General features: G+C 39.6%; 1 protein-coding gene across 1 annotated transcript; it reads right to left on the bottom strand.

Annotated features, from left to right (window-relative positions):
* Nucleotides 1-11000: 11000 nt before the first annotated feature.
* LOC307158517 (major facilitator superfamily domain-containing protein 10-like) lies at nucleotides 11001-19168 on the bottom strand. Its single transcript, XM_079871125.1, has 13 exons — nucleotides 19069-19168; nucleotides 17390-17601; nucleotides 16431-16527; nucleotides 16207-16310; nucleotides 15658-15816; nucleotides 15361-15540; nucleotides 14303-14411; nucleotides 14087-14198; nucleotides 13465-13573; nucleotides 13233-13323; nucleotides 13075-13122; nucleotides 11732-11821; nucleotides 11001-11524 (listed from the first exon to the last, which is right to left on the bottom strand). The coding sequence occupies exons 2-13, from the start codon at nucleotides 17534-17536 to the stop codon at nucleotides 11421-11423; spliced, it is 1350 nt and encodes a 449-aa protein (XP_079727251.1). The 5' UTR covers nucleotides 17537-17601; nucleotides 19069-19168; the 3' UTR covers nucleotides 11001-11420.
* Between the last annotated feature and the right edge of the window lie 259 nt (nucleotides 19169-19427).

Here is a 19427-nt window from a genome sequence, read left to right as displayed (position 1 = left end):
CGTATATGGGAACTCCCTCCTCTTCACATCTGCTGAAATCTTATAGGCTAACGCCAGCTGACACAGCTGGCCAATTGACGCAAAATATGCAAATACTGACAAGACACCTGGCAGTATAAATTGCATAAACGCGACAATTGCATCAGAATAACGAAAAACGCTAAAATCTGAAGCGAACACGGCGGCTAGCGTAATGTCTCGTTCCCTGCCTTTCAGGGAACCGAGGTTACGAAAGTAACCGGAGACGTTCCCTATCAAGGCGGAACTTCGACATTACGGATGTCGTATATGGGAACTGTATAGAATCCCGCCGTGGAGCATAACATACCACTTTGACACTGACAGAACCCACAACCAATAACCGCCCTTCTGGGAATGCGATCATCTGATAGGGCGAGACTGCCCAATAGCAAGCCCCTTACCCTGATAGGCCGAAACTGGCCAATAGCATGCTCATCTGGACCTTGCTAGAATTTGCATATCCCAGGCAAAATAATGAGGAGGAGGATGCACTGACAGTTATTCAGGGCAACACAACTCAATAGAGAACAAGTCAACGCATAGCGGCGACAGTGCACTAAGCATAACACAGTAAAACACAGATGACTCATGAGCAATGCGCAGAGTAGAACAACTGTAACTGTGTAAGGGGAATCTTAACTCACCGAAAGCACTTGAGATGCTACAGAGGGTATATCCAACTTGTAAAATCTGGCGAACGTATTGTGAGAAGACCAGCCAGCCGCAAGGCATAAATCCTGAATAGACATACCCTTGGCCCAAGCCCATGAAGAGGCAACCGCTCTCGTCGAATGGGCCTTGATGCTAAGGGGGCATTCCTCCCCCATGCGATCGTAAGCCAAAGCAATAGCGTCCACAATCCAGTGAGCAAGCCTCTGCTTCGAAACCCCCCGACCTTTGTTACACCCGCCAAAGCACACAAACAGCTGGTCCGATTGCCGAAAAGCGGCCGAGCGAGTAATATACGTCCGTAACGCTCTGACCGGGCAAACAAGACTCTGAGCATCAGCGTCACCCGAGGCTGACGTCTCAGCAGATAAGGCAGGCAGGGAAACAATCTGCGCTCTGAACGGGGTATTGAGCGACTTAGGGACATACCCAGGTCTCGGTCTCAGCGTAACATTACAGTCTCCCGGTCCAAAGCGAATGCAGTCGCCGTTTATCGAGAATGCCTGTAAGTCTCCGACCCGCTTCGCCGAAGCGAGAGCGAGAAGAAGAGCCGTTTTTATGGAGAGCTCCTTGATCGCGACTGAGGCTAGGGGCTCGAACGGCGGAAGAGACAAAGCCTTCAAAACCAGAGCCAAATCCCACGGCGGTACCGAAGGCGGTCGCGCGGGGAATAATCTCCTAGCTCCCTTAAGGAAACCGATCACAGATGCATGCTTACCGATCGACCGTCCGTCGACCGGGGAGCGAAACGCTGCAATAGCGGCCACATACACCTTCAGAGTGGACGGTGAACTCCCGTTATCCATCCTGTGCTGAAGGAAGCGCAGGACATCCGACACGGAACAGTTCCCCGGGTCGATGTCGACATCCTGGCACCAATTAGAGAAAACACCCCATTTCAGAGCATACAAACGTCTGGTAGACGGCGCCCGCGCCTCGGCAATGGTGTTCAAAACCCGCGAGTGCAGCGCGTCCTGTCCGCTCAGCAAGCCCGCAGCGGCCACACGTGGAGGTTCCACAGCCCAGGGTTGGGATGCCAGATCGTGCCGCTCGCCTGGGTTTGGCCAGTTGGGAGCTACAAGGATCACTGACGCTTTTTCCTCCCTGATCTTGCACAACACCGTGGGCAGAATTTTCACTGGAGGAAAGGCATAGAGTCTGGTCTTCGGCCAGCGCGAAGTCAAAGCGTTGCCCAGCGGGGAACGAGTCAGCGAGAAGAACACCTGACAGTGCGTGTTCTCGACCGTGGCAAAGAGGTCGATCTCTGCTCTGCCGAAACGGTTCCAAATCAGTTGGACCGTCCCTGGGTGAAGCCTCCACTCTCCTTGAGGAATCCCGTCCCTCGACAGCATATCCGCCCCGCGGTTCAGGACACCGGGGATGTGCGCTGCTCTCACAGAGAGAAAGTGCCTGTCTGCCCATAGCAGGAGAGCCTCTGCCTGCTTGAAAAGGGCTTTGGAATGCACTCCGCCTTGGCGATTTATATAGGAAACCACGGACGTGTTGTCGGTCCGGATCAGCACGTGCCGTTGTTCCAACTGAGACCGAAAAGCTCTGAGGGCTAGGGAAACCGCCATGAGCTCCAAGCGGTTTATGTGCCACTTCTCCTGCAGTTCTGACCACTGACCCGAAGCGGGCTCGCCCAGGCAGACCGCTCCCCAGCCTGAGGTCAACGCATCCGTCAAAACCTCTATGCTTCGCGTCACGATGCCCAGGGGAACTCCTGAGCTGAATAACTCCGTGTTTTTCCACGGCGCCAGAGCGCGAACGCAGCTGTGGGTAACCGTGATACGCTTGTGGCCGGAGGACCACGCACTCGGAGGGACTCGATCTTTCAGCCAGAGTTGAAGCGGTCTCATATGCAGCAGACCCAGGTGACAAACTGAGGAAGCCGCTGCCATCCGTCCCAGTAGTCTCTGAAAATCTTTCAGCGGGACCGACCTGCCCAGTCTGAAGAGACCCAGAGATGATCTTAGAGCCTCGACTCACTCCGGGGAGAGACGGGCCCGCATCCTCACCGAATCGAAACACACCCCCAGAAATGTAGTGGTTTGACTCGGCGTGAGCACACTCTTCTGGACGTTTACCCGCATCCCAAGCGTACTCAGATGGTGAAGCAGAGCTTCCACATGACCGATCAGCGTTTCTTTCGAGTGAGCTAGAATCAGCCAGTCGTCCAGGTAGTTTAGAATGCGCATTCCGCTCGACCTGAGGGGAGAAAGCGCCGCATCTACACATTTAGAAAATGTGCGGGGGGCTAGAGCCAGTCCAAACGGAAGCACCGAATACTGGTAAGCCGTGTTCTCGAACGCGAATATTAGGAAGCGTGTGTGACGCTTCACTATTTGGATGTGAAAGTATGCGTCCTTTAAGTCCACTGAAGCGAACCAATCCCCGGGACGAACCTGTGCCAGGATCTGCTTCAGCGTCGTCATCCTGAACGCGCGTTTGTGGAGCGCTCTGTTGACGGGTCTCAGATCGAGTATAGGACGGAGACCTCCTCCTTTCTTCGGCACCACAAAGTAGCGGCTGTAGAAACCGCTTTCCCTCTCGCTCGGGGGGACCGGTTCTATCGCTCCTTTCTCGAGCAAGCCGCGAACTTCCTGTCTCAGGACATGGGCGTTTTGAGAGCACGGCGCTTGGGGGAGGGCCCTCCCTGGCACTCTCTCTCCCTCTTGCCCGGGTTGTCAGGATGACTGCTTGGGAGCCGAGGGGGGCGCGTTGACTTTCCCTCTGCGCGGACTCCTCCGCTGGTTCAGCCTCTTCCTCCCGGGCCCCTGCCACTGCCCGCTCCGTCCCGCGCGAGCATCTGGTTCGGCGCGGGGTGCCGCTGGCTGACTGGCTGAGGGCTGTGGGCGACGCGAGGCAGACGATGAGCGGGAGCGGTGCGGAGGTGGCGGTGCCCTGCGCGGGATAACGTGGCTCATGGCCTTGGCGCGCTTTTGGGTCTCCGAGTAGCGCTCCGTCACCTTTTCCACGGCGTCCCCGAAAAGGCCGGCCTTGGTGATCGGCGCGTTTAACAGCGTCTTCCTGTCCGCTTCCTTTACATCGGAGAGGGTGAGCCACAGGTGTCTGTGGAGGACCACGAGAAAACCCATAGCGCGGCCGACAACGCGGAGCGTTTGGTCGCCATCAGGGCGAGGTCCGTCGCCGAGCGGAGGTCTCGGATGACGCCAGCGTCGACTGAGGCGCCGTCATCGAGGGACTTAAGCAGTTTAGCTTGGAGGACCTGGAGAACAGCCATCGCGTGGAGGGCTGACACTGCTTCTCCTGCCGCTCCGTATGCCTTGTCAGCCTGATGAGCAGTGAACCTGCAGGGCTTGGACGGCAGGCTGCGGTCTGAGCCCAGAGCAGGCGTCGATGGGCAGAGATGGGCGGCGACGGTCTCTTCCACGGGCGGCACATGCAGATATCCTTGTGCCTCCGCGTCGTCGACGTGGGGGAACAAGCCCTGGGTAGAGGCGAGGGTGCGCGCCGACTGGGGCGCAGCCCACGACTTTACCACGTGGTCGTGCACGTCCGGGAAGAAGGGGGTTCCCCTCTTCGATGCGGCCTGGCGGCGGCTCGAGTTGAGGAACCACGAATCGAGCTTACTCTTGGTAGGCTCATCCGGAGCGCTCCAAGAGAGGTCCAGCTCGGACACTGCCTTACTGAGGATCCTGAAGAGCTCCTCCTGGAAGTCTGCAGGGCCCTCCTCTGGCTTGACGGATTCAGATGCCCAGTCCTTCTCCGAAGCCGACAGGGACATCGAGTCGTCTTCCACGCTCGCACCAAAGGAGATGAAGTCCGCGACTTCACGAGGGGGGTGGAAGGAAGCATCCAGGAAGCTTACCGCGTCCCGTTCTTTGTCCCCGGGGGTGGCGGGACCCACCAGCGGTTCGCTGGCGGCGGTGGACCCAATCCCTGCTGCTGCACGAGCTACTTCCCGCCTGGCCTTGAGTGCTCTCATGGGCATCTCAGCGCAGAGATCGCACGCGAGGTCGTCCATGAGCGCTGACTCGGCGTGAGCCAGGCCCATGCAGGCGATGCAAAAGAGGTGCGTGTCGGGCTGTACGATGGGGCCCGCGCACAGGTTGCATACGGTCGCCATCGGATGCTGAAGACAGTAAGGTATCTTCTGTGCACCTTCAACAATGGCAAGGTTGATTTTCTATTTCCAGTCGATAGAGTATAGCACACTTGATTTGAGCGTGAAATGAGAGATTCTGATGCAATTGGCGCGTTTATGCAATTTATACTGCCAGGTGTCTTGTCAGTATTTGCATATTTTGCGTCAATTGGCCAGCTGTGTCAGCTGGCGTTAGCCTATAAGATTTCAGCAGATGTGAAGAGGAGGGAGTTCCCATATACGACATCCGTAATGTCGAAGTTCCGCCTTGATAGGGAACGTATCTCAAACCCCGTTGCACACCGGTGCACGCCGTTTCCAGGAAACATGACGTTCAACCCGGAAACCGTAGCAAAACGTTGCGCTCCGTTTTGAACTTGAACGTGCCCCAGGCCTGTGAAAACAAGCCCAAAACAAGCGACTTTTTTACGGAGCACCCCTAGGTTCCGAGAAGAAAAAATAAAATAAACTGTGTGCACGGTTTTTAAACTGTGGGTACAGATTGTCAATTTACATCCATGTGGACAGATTGGTAAACTGTGCGCAGTTTTGCAAAACTGTACACACAGTAGCCTACAGTTTATTTATTTTTCTCCCCCCTGAGCTTCAGGACATTAACGTATATACACAGTAAACCTGATAATTAAAAATTAAACTAAAATTAAAATTTGCACACAAATAAATATCATCCTGAATTTACAAATTCTTTATTTATTATTGCAGGGACTGCAGAAGATCCCATTTTTAAATAACTATAACCCAGAAACAGGAGAAATTATTTATAATCTAGTGTGCAGCAATAAAGTGGCTCCTGCTCTGATAAACAAATGAGTTAGAAAAGAACTAAACTGGTTTAAAAACCATTCCAGTCAAAACCATTTGAACAGGTGAGGATGAAGCTTGGTCTAAAACATTTTGAAATAAAATGTTTTATTTTTAAATAAAACATTTTCAAACTCATAACACTTTAGCCTCATTATATGAAGAATAACACCACCATTATCTTTCTCTTTCTCCCAGTCTGTTATATTTCTTCCCGTATTTCGCCCACTTTGTCCCGGGCATTTTTGTTCCTCGAAAAATTCGACCTACAGTCCAGTCACCATCAGTCGCGACTCGCGCGTATTTTCATTTAAACGTCACTCACTGACGTTTCCAAACCAGAAAAAAAAAAACCAGATTGCCCTACTATTATGGCAAGCCATTTTAACATTTAACAGCTAGACTGGATATGTGTTGCAGATATCTGTAATTCAGTTTTGCCTAGTCAAAAAGAACATTTCAGATATCCGCAACTACATTCTTCCTATCCATTATTGTCATTTCAGATATCCACAAAGACATTCTTCCTAGGACAAATGACGTCACTTTTGCCATTCATTTGTATGGGGTTTGTCATTACAGATATCTACAATTCAGTTGCAGATATCCACTATGTGAATTACGGATATCTGCAACTGAACTGTAGATATCTGTAATTCTAGTTTGAGATATCTTCAATTTGATTCTGACTAGTCATAACTCCAGTTCAAGATATCTGTAATTCACCTCAATTAAAGATATCTACATGTTCCTTTTCAGATATCTTAAATTAAGTTTTGACTAGGCGAAATGACGTTGTAGATATCTCAAACTAAACTGGAGTTATGACTAGTCAAAATGGTATTGTAGATATCTCAAACTGGAGTTAGGGATAGTCATAATTTAATTGTAGATATCTATTATCAAGTTATAGATATCTTGAAATTAATTTTGATTAGAGATATCTGAAATTTGAGATATCTGTAACTTTCATTCTGCCTAGTCAAAATGTAATTACAGATATCTTGAATTAGAGTTTTGACTTGACCAAATGACGTTGCAGATATCTGTATGCAAATTAGGCCCGCATCACACTTTTGGCGGGAGCAGAGCATGTTGTTCAAATCATCAAATCACATAGCACCTGTTAACTGTTAACTTGTAATTAGCATTGATTAGCACCATGTCGGGGCGAAGGAGTTTTTAATCGTCTTTTTAATGCTGTTAGATACTGTTTCAAACTGAAAAAAATAAAAAAATAAAATAAGAACTAATCTGGACTAAGAACTTTTTTTCTCATCTAAGGAAGTTAATGTTATTGTACTTTCATGGCAAGAATAGCATGGATGTCAGCATCTTTATTAAAGTGAATTAGTGTGAATCTCTTTCACGTATAAATCTTACGTCAACAATAACCTACGTAATTTTAAGCATGATCATAAACATAGCATTGCAACATTTTCTATTTTTTTTTTGTATATGAAATATTGTATATAATTTTTTTATTTGTATGTAAAAAAAACATTTTCTGGTGTTTTTTTTTCGATTACAGCCAATGCCATGACTGCTTCTTTCTTCTTCCATTCATAGAAATAAGGAAATGAACCCAGTTCTTCTTTGATTATGGCGGGGAGGGGAAATTACTTATTTAGGGATATCTAAAATAGAGCAATGTCATGCACAATAATTTGCACTAGTCATAATGATGTTTGAGATATCTTTAACTTTCAATTTGCCTAGTCAAAACTGAATTACAGATATCTGCAATTGTCATTTAAGATGTGTGACGAGTTGAATGTCGTTTTCAATGACGTCATTGCAGATATCTGTAATTCAGTTTTGCCTAGTCAAAACTGAATTACAGATATCTCTATCTGTCGCTTCGACTAGTCACAATTACGTTACAGATAATTTGAATGACAATTCCAACTATCCAAAATGTAATTACGACTAGTCAGAAAGACATTGTTGATATCTACAATGTTAATTCCGGATAGTCAAACTTAGCTTTTAAATGTTAAAAGGGCTTGCCATACTACTTTGCCTCTGATTGGCTAGTACTCGTTGCACTCTGCTGTATCATGTGTGTATGGGGAAAGGGGAGGTATAGAGGGAACAGGCAAGACAAACTCCCACGTTTAAAAAACATATCGAAAATTTCTGCTTGACAACTTATTATGGAGCTGGGAACAAGCTCAAATAAGCAACTGGGTCAATGACGTATAAGGATTTTCAACAGGCCAATTTTAAAATACGAAAATTAACAATATATATTGCAATTGTTCAATCATTAAGAATGTTGTGTACATATAAATTCAAATAAAAAATGTAAATTAAGTGATTTTAGTGTTTTTTCATATAGATGAATTGTCCATAGGCTTAAAAAATGTCATGTGGGGCGACCGTGATTTATCTTAAAATTAATTAATTTCCTTAACATAAATGTTTTTTTTTTTTTACATGTTCTCAGTAATTAAAGTGTTTAAAAACAGAGTATTTGAATTTCTTTTGAGTTTTTGTATAATGATCTCATATTTTTGTTCTGCAATTTCAGTCGCCTTCTAGAATGCAGTTAACAGACTTATTTTTCCTGTAAATCGCATAAAACTGATAGAAATGTTTTAAAAATATAATTTACTAAAGCATACTGTATCAGTGATTCATATTTCAGCCACAGAAATAAGATATTTTATTTGAAATTTAATACAGTGATAGCTTTTATTGGTCGCACCACATGATAAGTGGTCGCTCCAAATGACACGAAAACCTTATATAGTTAAAAATCTATTTAAAGAGATCAATGAACAATACATTTTATAAAAAAAATTTTATTTAAACCAGATTTTATACAAATTTCACAGAATTTTCCTGAACATAAAAATTTTATAAACTCACTTTTATAAAAAAAAAATCACTTCACAAACACAAGTGCACCATTTAATTTAACTTGACTTAGAATTTCTTTCTAACAAATAATAATGTTATAGATATAAATTATTTCATAAAAGTATTGTATACAGGTAACATTTGGGGTCAATAGTTTTTTAAAGTAATTAATACTTTATTAATCAAGGACACATTCAGTGTCACATTCAGGCGCAGGCTATAATGTTCCGAAAGATTATATTTCAAATAAATGCTGTTCTTTTGAACTTTATATTCATCAAATAATTCTGACATAAAATGCATCACAGTATACAAAAAAAATATGAACATTGATAATAATCAGAAATGTTGCTTGAGCAGCAAATCATTAGTGACCCTGGTTCACAAAACCAGTCACAAGTCGCACAGGGTATTTGTGGCAATAGCCAACAATACATTGTATGGGTCAAAATTATCGATTTTTCTTTTATTCCAAAAAATCATTAGGATATTAAATAAAGATCATGTTTTATATTTTGTAAATGTCCTACTATAAATTTATAAACATTTATTTTTGTGAGTGAATATAGCAATATTGCAAACATAAATGGACAACTTTAAAGGCGATTTTCTCAATGTTTCGATTTTGTAGCACCCTCAGATTCCAGATTTTCAGTTGTATCGGCCAAATATTGTTCTATCTTAACTAATCACATCAATGGAAAGCTTATTTATTCAGATTTCATATGATGTATAAATCTCAATTTAAAAAAATTTACCCATGTGACATTGACCCATTGAGTGGTGTTATGGTCTAGGGTTACATATTAGAATTATTTCTGAAGGATCATGTGACACTGAAAACTGGAGTAACGATGCTGAAAATTCAGCTTTGTTTTTTAAAAAAACAAGTTTACTATATTTTTACTATATTTACTTTACTATATATTCACATAGAAAACAGATATTTTAAACTGTAATAATATTTCACTCTTCTCCTATCAAGGTACTCTGCTCTTGCTGCATGCAGGGTTAGAATTTTTTCGCTTGGCAGTGGCATCTGGTAAAATAGATTAAAATAGTTTTAAATAAATAAATAGGCAATAATAAATACACTACTAATAAATGCATTATTACTAAACTGAAATTACATGCTCTCATTTTTTTTTTTGTTGCATTTTTCTCATATTGTACAAAGAGGAAACACAAACTGTCTGAAATCTATAAAAAAGATCCCAAATTGCATAAAAATCTATTCCAAATGATACTAAAGTAAAGTACTTTTTTTATATAAACCGCCAATTGAATATAAAAGCATAAAACTGCCAATCTAGGACATATATCTATCATGGAAAACAATCTGCAGTGGTCGCACCACATGATATTTGGTCGCACCACATGATATTTTCAAATTCAGTCATAATTTACAGGCACAGAATTGGCCACCTAAACAAAACAAGCTAGCTTACCAAAAAAGGTCACTATGAAATTTATAATAAAAATATATATTTGTAGAAATAACTTTAATATTAATTTTTTTTTGAGGTCATACCACATGACATCCAAATGTGGCAACTACATACCAACCATTACAAAGGTTTATTTTTTTTTCCAATTTGAGAGAATTACAAACCTGCTTGCTGCTTCCATGGGTCCTTGGTAAATTGGTTTATGATGTAACTTCCTGTGTTTGAATAGTTTTCAACATATAAGTCCCAAAATGGTAGTTCCTTGATGGTCACATCACATGATATTTCATAAAATGGACATCATCGGACAAAGTTTGTTTGTATATTATGATGGAAATATAAATACAAATGCTTTGAATTTTTTTAAAGGATTACAAAACATTTTGTAAATCATGCCAAATAGTGCAGAAAATAAATTTGAATAAATTCAGAGTAATTTCAAAGACGTTTTCAAAACAGAAGTTATGGCCGGACGGTCGCACCACATGATGTTTTGACACTTTAAATAACAAAAAAAATAACAAATAAGTAAAGGTTTTTTAAAAGTTAAAGTGAGTACATACATGGGAGAGGTACTATAGCCTACTGTAAATATACAGTATCTTTTTATGCATTTAAACCCATTTTTGCCAAAAAAAAATGCAATCGGACAGAAAATTTAGGCGTCACGTCATTGACCCTCTACACTTTAGAAACAAGCCCAAAAATACCGCGACCCGCAACTACCAATATTTGTAAGCGACTTTACAGAAAAACAAGCCCAAAGTCGCTTATAATAAGCGGACTTGGCAACACTGGTCTGATACGACATTACTCAACACACTGTGGTTGCAATGTGTGATATTCAGCAGATAAATTAGTTGAACTGGTTTAACAATATACGTTAAAAAAACGTAAAAAAAAAAAAAAAATAATAAAAAAACGTTCTTGCAAGACCTATTTTGTTCTGCGAGTTTTATCCAACGATAACCATTTTCTCAGCATCCAAAGTAAACTAAGGAAAAAACAACCTTCATGAAGTGTGCTATGCAAATGAATAAAAAAATGAAGATACATTTAAAATAATGTAATAGACAATCATCTTTATTGTTTTAAGAATGTATGAATTACATTCAGAAATACACATTTTGATATATAAACACCTCTCTGTGTGTGAAATATTTATAAAATTGTCATATAAAACGGTGGCACTATAGAGGCATAAACATCCATATCTTGACCTCTGTGTTGGGTTGTAAAAAAAAAAAAAAAAAAAAATAATACATTCATGAATTACTGTTTTACTATTTACAGTCTTTGTTATTTTTAACAGAAAAGTAAACATTTTCATAAGCGTTACAAGTACATTGTATGTGTTTTTTTATTATTATTATTGTAAACAAACACTATTTAAGAGGAACTTTCTTTAGTGGGCTTTAAGGCTTTCAACAAGGAAAAAGAGGTCTGACCCCCTGATGACACAATAGTGAATCCCAAAACTTTTGATCTCACGCCTCCTTCTGTCTCTTCAGCTGGTTCAGTAAAATCAGAGGGACTATAAAGAACACCGAACTGACTATAAAACATAATTCTGCTCCAGCCAACCAGTACACTGAAAAATAAACATATTAATAATGTTATGATTTGCTGAGAACTGCAAAAAAACAAAAACAAAGGTACAGACTGATATAAATTATATACAGTAATTGAAAGGGACATTTCATTGCAATTCTAAGTTATAGTTAGGGTTGGTCACGTAATCACTCAGCGTACATATGAAAAAAAGACATTTAATCTTTTTTTCTTTTTCTTTTTTTACCTGTAGAAGTCACAATAGGACCTAGTGCTCGAGCTAAAGCCCCAAGACTACGAAGGATTCCCATTACTGTTCCCTTCTGACTGGCTGAGCCTAAGACATCAACACAGACATTGTTAACACCATCACACATTCAAACTAACAGAAGTGTGAGAGATCATTACCATCCTTATTAAAGGGACAGTTCAAGAAATAAAACATTCTTTCATCGTTTCCTCATCTTCATGTTGTTCTAAACCTGAGTGACATTTTCTTTTCAGTGGAACATAAAAAGAAGATATTTTGAGAAATGTCTCGTTTTTTTTCTTGATACAATGGAAGTCAATGGTAACCAAAACTTTGGTCACCACCTTTTTTTAAAAATATCTTCTTTTTTGTACCACAAAACAAAAAAAAGTCAATTTTCAGTTTTTGGTGAACTATCCTTTTGAAGGGATAGTTCACAGAAAAATTACAATTCTATTATTAATTACCCTGATGACGTTCCGAAACCGTAAGACTTTTGTTCATCTTCAGAAAATAAATGAAGATCTTTTTGATGAAATCTGAGAGCTTTCTGTCCCTCCATTGACAGCTATGCAACTACCACTTTGACACTTTAAAAAGTTCATAAATAGATCGTAAAACTAATCCATTTGAATTGAGAGGTTTAGTCCAACTTTCCTGAAGAGACTCGATCGCTTTATATGATGAACAGATTTAATTTAGGCTTTAATTCACATATGAACATTCATCAACTCACACATCAGTTGTGGTAAACAGAATCTCAAGCATGTTCGCTAGATGTGTGAAAACCAGTGAGGTCCATTCTTGTGTTACACAGCACGTTTGAGTTTCCGCAAGAACCAGTGAGGTTCATTCTCATGTGTTACGCAGCACGTTTGAGCTTCCACAAGAACCAAAGAGGTTTGTTCTCGTACGTCAAGCAGGTTCGCTTGAGCTTCTGTTTATGTTCGCTGATCAATGTTTATATGTGAATAAAAGCCTAAATTCAATCTGTTCATCATATAAAACGATCATGTCTATTCAGAAATGTTTTGACTAAACCACTTAATTCATATGGATTAGTTTTACGATCTCTTTATGAACTTTTTGAAGCGTCAAAGTGTCAGTTGCGTAGCTTTTCAATGGACAGAAATCCCGCACATTTCATCAAAAAGATCTTCATTTGTTTTCTGATCTGAAGATGAATGAAATTCTTACGGGTTTGGAACATCATGAGGGTGAGTAATTAATGACAAATTTTCATTTTTGGGTGAATTATCCCTTTAAGTAATGACCTCTCAAAAAAACTACAGAATGGATAAAATATTAAGGCACTCAACAACAACATAAAAAACCCCCACCATGTTCAGACACTTGTGTTGAAAGGCATGGAACAACAATAGCAGCAGCTGCAAGAATAAATACATTAATTATTACAAATTGAAATACTAATGCAAAAAATACAAAATAAATAAATAATGCATTTTTATACTGACAGAACTGATGCACAATTGCTTACCAAAAGAGTACAAAAATAAGCCTGAATAGAGTAGTGTCAAATTCCATGCTATTCCAATGAGCAAGAAGGCTGGTACAAGTGATATAATGGCCTGAAATGCACAAACATGAAAACAAATAGGCCTATGTAGTCATAATATGCAGGCCTTTGAGTAGTTAATCATTAAAGTTCCAAGAAAATTGCAAGAAAATTTGAACTGACTCGTGATCCAGTAATGCATGAAAGAGTTTACCATGCGAACAGTCTGGATCTGATGACCTGGTTTGATCCTGCGGGCATATCCGCCCTGGATCACTGCCATGGTAATGCCGATGAAAAAGAACATCTTCCCCTGCTGCATGCTACAACAGAAGAAGGCAGTGTCTGACTTTAAAAACCTCAGGCAAGACCACAGGGTTCAGCTGCTCAATGATACATGCATGTCACAGTTCTGATTAAGCAAAACATATCTCAGACTGTACATTAGTATACTGAAATCATATATTGTCCTAAGGGCTGCTAACACTTTTCTTCGACCTTTGCTCAGTCACTTTCCCCCTTTCTGGTTGTTTATGATGTATAATAAATTCTCCAAAACTTCCTGGTTCCTAATGCCTACATACAAATCCAAAACCCACAGGCTGTTTTTCTCAACTTCCTGGGTCACATCTCATGGTTTGAGTTGAGCCCTGAACTCAAAATCGATTAGTTAGATTTGCAACGGAGGGTTTATCAGTTGAAGACAATGGCATGCTTTATAATGTTATACATTTTTTTGAATGCAGAAGCAGCACTAACCACTGCTTTTGTAGCCATTTTGCAGAAGTTGTGACATTCAGCAGCAATGTTGTGTTAGCTATAGATTCAGGCCTTACCTAGAAAACTGGAAGCGCTGATGTGTCAGAAAACTCAAGGTGAATTCCAACCCAGAGAAGAGATATAGATATGTGAAGTAAACCAATCCAAGCACCTTAAGATTTTGCATTTCTATTGTAAAGAAAAGTCATCACACAAAATTAATGTGACAGATCATTCGTTATTCAACCTGGTAGTTCAAGACTTCTCGGTTGGGTGAAACTTTATGCTCTCACTTTGTTCAGATGGTGGATTCTCTGTTCTTGTGACCGCAGTGAATTTGAAAAGTGCAACAGGGTGAAGAAGATCTCCAGATTGTTGAATACCTGAAGATTCTGATGTCCTCTGAGTCATGAAAAGCATTCATTACATTTAGAATTAAAGACAATGCTATAAACTATTACAACGAAGTTGAAGTCTATTCAGAAAGTGATTAAAGTTGCGATGTAATGGAAGTAGCACCAGATCTTTTCTTCCGTAATGTGGAGCCGATTAAAATGTAGGGTTGGGATTCGGTTCTATCCATCAGTTGTTGAATGGATGGAGGCAGATCTGAATGCAAGCGTACTAATAAACTCACTAGTTTGTAGCGCAACTGTTTTACCGTTTACCGCACTTTGTAAAGTGGGTCAAACATCAGACGTCAATCGTCAAACTGCACTGCGGCTAAAGAATTAAAGTCAAGCACATGCACAGAAAATAGTCTTTCTTTCCAAGAAAAATTCATTTAAAACTGGAATAAAGTTTTTCATATATTGAAACAAATAAGGTTAAATATTTCAAGAAAGTTACATGCAAACATGCATCTATAATTAGTTCGCAATATGATCAATAAGATGTATTTAGAAAATAGATAGGGTGAATTTCCATTTCATGACAACTTTAAATGTTACCATCCCCTGGTTTCACAGACAATGCTTAAGCCTAGTCCCAGACTAAAATGCATTATTGGGCTGTTTTAGCTGAAAGAAACTTGCATCTGTATCTTAAAATATGTCAGTGCCATTGTTTTGTCTCAAGATGCACACCTGTTATATGTTTTCTAAGGCATGTTTGAAAAAGCATGGTGTTTAAATGTCCTAATTGAATGTGAAATGTCCTAAGTCTGTGAAACCAGGCCTATACATATTAAAGCACATTCGAATAATGAGTTCACTGAGAATGACATATTATACATGATATTATTACAATGTACCTGAAATGGCAGATTACATATCCCAATCATTATTTTAGTCACTAAATGATCATTATTAAAAGTTAGCCTCTGGGTGTTGCATATTGTCACATTGCTGACCTTTTGTAAAGTCTCTGGCAGCATGAAGAAAATAAAAAGAAGGTCTGCCAAAGAAAAAATAACAGCCAGCATGGCAGGGCCTTGATAAAACACCTCAGCGTCTTTGAGTCTCAGAGCAAAGTATGCTCCCATTAATGGACCCAATGTGAACCCCAAGGAGAAAGCAACACCAATCATTGCCTGACAACAGAAGAAAACAAACTCAATGAATCTTCAAGTCACTCAAAAGTTATAAGGTTAAAAATGTCAAATCTGTCCTGAAATCATCAATTAATGATGTTAATGACCGTAACTCACCATTCCCTTGTTTCTTGCTTTAGGGCAAGGCAGGTCCGCCACAACAGCAGTGCACAGGCTGACATTTCCTTTACAAATGCCTCCCACCACTCGAGACAGCAGAAACAGAGTAAAACTGTGAGAGAAAGCCCACAGAATGTAGGACGCCATGAGACCTACCTGAAAAACAAGGAGAACGTTACTTAGATCTACTAAGTCTACAAAAGGCCTTGAGTCATTGACATACATACCCTATTTCAGAGTTCCCAAACCGGGATTCATTTATTTGATTAATTTATTCATTTTATCAATTCAACCTGGGGCTTAAATAAATAATAAAAATATATAAATGCATTTTTTTTATTCGTTTACCTGCATGTCATATGACCATTAACCAACACGAGAATAGTGAACATGTGAATGTGTTGTTAAATTATGGAAATATTAACTTAAAATCTCAGGGGCTACTTCCAAATAAATATTTTAGGTCAAAGGTGTTTGACTTAAAAAAAAAATGTTGGGAATCCCTGCCCTATATTATCTAATTTTGTCAGTATGGTCTATACTCACAGTTGTTAACAGGAGCATTGGTTTTCTTCCATAATCATCTGAAAGAGCCCCAATAATGGGTGATGACAGAAATTGTAGCAAAGAGTAGAGAGAGCCTATCAGACCTAAGACACCAAAGAAGAAGATAATCAATGTACACGTCCTTAATTCAAAAGGTCAGTTCGAATTATGTGCTGCATTTAAAGAAACCCTTAATATCAGCCAGAGTAGGCTATTGAAGTTACCTCCAAAAAGAACACTGTTATATTTTGTGTCCATTGGAACTCCAACTGCCCCTCTGAACCAGTCCACTACGCTCTGTAATGACTGATAAACGCTGTCCTGTAGAACACACAGGAAAAAAGTGATGCAGAGATTACAACATCAAAATCATATGCGAAAGCCATTTTATACACACTGCAATAAATCAAGAAATTACTTCAGATATTAAGTATTGTTTTCTTAAACATTTTTTAAAATTAAGTGAATTTGTGCTTAAAACAGGAAAAAATCTTATCTGTCAGTACAGTAAGAAATGTTTTTTTCCCCCATTTAAAATAAGTGCATTTTACCTCGCTCATTCTTACCCCACTGACAGATATTTTTCACCTAATTTTTTAAAACATATCACCTGATTTTCAGATAACAAGTCATTTTGCTTCTCAAGTAAATATATCTTGATTTAAGAATGTTTAGACATATTTGTACTAATAAACAATAAAAATAATACTGAATAAGATTTTTTTTTCCTCAGTTCACATTATTATGTTCCTATTCAATGGCTGCTTTTCCCCATCCAGTGGGGAAAAATGTAACCAAGTAAAACATTTTACACATAACACATTAATTGGAATAGTTCAATGAGACCGTGCTACATGAAAACATGAATGAAGCCATTGTCAGCGTCATTTAATAAGAAAGAACAGCTCTGAGCTTGGAGGCTTTCCACAGACTAAATTATTTAATATTATAAAGTTCATTCATTCAGTATGCAATCATTTAAGTCATCGCTGACTTTTGTACAGGAAATGCTCTGTTTCTTCAAAAGTTATAAGAAGGGGAAACATGTCCTAACTGGAATATGCACACAGTCTACAGTTGACTAATCTAGGTCAAATTACAGCAGCATTTCTTTTTGAATAGAGAGCCAGCCAAACACCTTTTGAGAATTTATAACAACAATATATCCGAATGATGATCTCACCCCAGTTTGACTGTAGTGGTCCAAGATGGAGGGGAGCAGTGGAAGTATTAATGTGAAACCCAGCAAGTCAAGTAGCAGTGCCAAGAAAACCATCCTGATGACTCTGGAAGAGTGAACGTCCTCAGATGTAGTTTTGTCACCTGCCATTTCTCCACTCCGGTTGTTTTTCTTTACAGCTGAGAACTCTTAAAGCATCTCCTCTGGGCACTGAACTGAATCAATGAACAAAAACCAAACAATGAACAACAGTATGTACTCCATTATTTGTTTTCGAAACTAAAGTACCAATAAGTGCACTGGTATGGTAAAGTTTTTTGGACATGATGGTACCATATGTTCAGAGGTCAAAAAGTAGAAGTCCTGCCATATGTTTATTCCACCCATGAACTGATTTCACTAATTAGTTCTATCTACTGGCTGAATAATCAAATCCAGGTGATTGGAACAAAGTACTGAGGAGGACTTTTACTTTCTGAACCTGGACTTTACTCCTCTGCATATGTTTTTGGGTATTCTTCAAAGTCATGCAAATATAATTTACAAATCATTCAGTCAGTACCATGGAATATATCTAAATACCTTGGTATTGTATTTTAATACCACCACTTTACATTTTAGGATATTATATATATATATAATATCCTATATTTGGTGACCTTATTACAGTGTAATTGCACAAATAAGTACTTAATAGGGTTAAGGTTTGATTTATGGTTAGTTGGTTGTAATTATGCATTATTTATTGTTACTACTATAATAAGTAGACATGTAACATGTGTAACAAGGACACTGTAAAATAAAGTGTAACCAAAAAATATTTAATAAATATTTCAGTGTCCCTGTTGTAATTGCACAAATAAGTAGGCTGGATAATATTAATTAACAACATGTTCTTACTATAGAATTGGGGTTTGGTTTATGGTTAGTTGCTTATAAATATGCATAGTTTACTGTTACTACTAGTAAGTATATGTAACGTGTAACAAGGACACGGAAAAATTAAATGAAGTGTTACCAAAAAGCAATTAACAAATATTTCAGTGTTCTTGTTGTTATTGCAAAAATAAGTACTGGATAATATTAACTGACAACACGTACTTACTTTAGAGTTAGTGTTTGGTTTATAGTTAGTTGCTTGTAATTATGCATCATTTACCATTACTACTAGAGCAAGTACCCATGTAACACGTGTAATAAGGAAACTGTAAAATAAAGTGTTACCAAAAAGCATTTGATAAATATTTCAGTGTTCTTGTTGTAATTGCACAAATTAATACTGGCTAATATTAATTGACAGCACGTACTTACTTTAGGGTTAGGGTTTGGTTTGCAGTTAGTTGTTTTAATTATGCATAATACTGTTACTAGTGCGTAACAAGTACGTGTAACAAGGATACTGTAAAATAAAGTGTTGCCAACAATTATTAAATAATATTTCAATTGACTCTTATTTAATCGACGACTGATTTAAAAAAACAACTTGCTATAACTTATTAAGAATTCATCATGCACCGGTCATATAAACATTTCACTCCAGTCTGCTTCTGCTTGAGAGTCCTCGGGAAAACAGTTGTCAAATCAACTCTAATAAATTCTAAGATACTTGGCAGTTTGTAACTCATTTAAGTCGGATATTTTCTTCGTTTAACCTAGAGGGTACAGTTCAGCTGATATCTTACCTTGAGCTCGCAGTGCGCAATCAAAGTTCCCAGAAGATGCTGCTACTTCCACACACATCATGAACACACACCAGGAAGCGCGAGCGCGGTGTCTTATTTCACCAGCTACGACAACCGTGACGTGTAGTGGGATGAGCACGAGCAATACAGCTGATTTCTGTGAAGTCAATTTAATGAAGGCACAAAAAGTGTGCAAATATTTACAAATGAGAGCTTGCCACACAATATAGATTCATGCAGACTGTATTATGAAGGTATAACAAGCATCACTGTAGGCATAAGCATCACAGTCCACGATGTGTTCCTCATCTGTCAGATCTGTCAGAACAGATGATCAAAGGACATGCATTATCAATGAA

Source organism: Squalius cephalus (assembly GCF_949319135.1).
Source record: "Squalius cephalus genome assembly, chromosome: 5".
NCBI lineage: Eukaryota > Metazoa > Chordata > Actinopteri > Cypriniformes > Leuciscidae > Squalius > Squalius cephalus.
This window is presented reverse-complemented; position numbering and strand designations above follow the sequence as displayed.

Excerpts from the sequence above, each read along its gene's own strand:
- LOC307158517 (XM_079871125.1), bottom strand. The coding sequence starts at position 17,536 with ATGGCAGGTGACAAAACTACATCTGAGGACGTTCACTCTTCCAGAGTC. Across the intron at positions 15,541-15,657 it reads AAGCAAGAAACAAGGGAATG|GCAATGATTGGTGTTGCTTT; the intron begins GTGAGTTACGGT and ends TTCTGTTGTCAG. Across the intron at positions 13,574-14,086 it reads CAGCGCTTCCAGTTTTCTAG|CATGCAGCAGGGGAAGATGT; the intron begins GTAAGGCCTGAA and ends CTTCTGTTGTAG.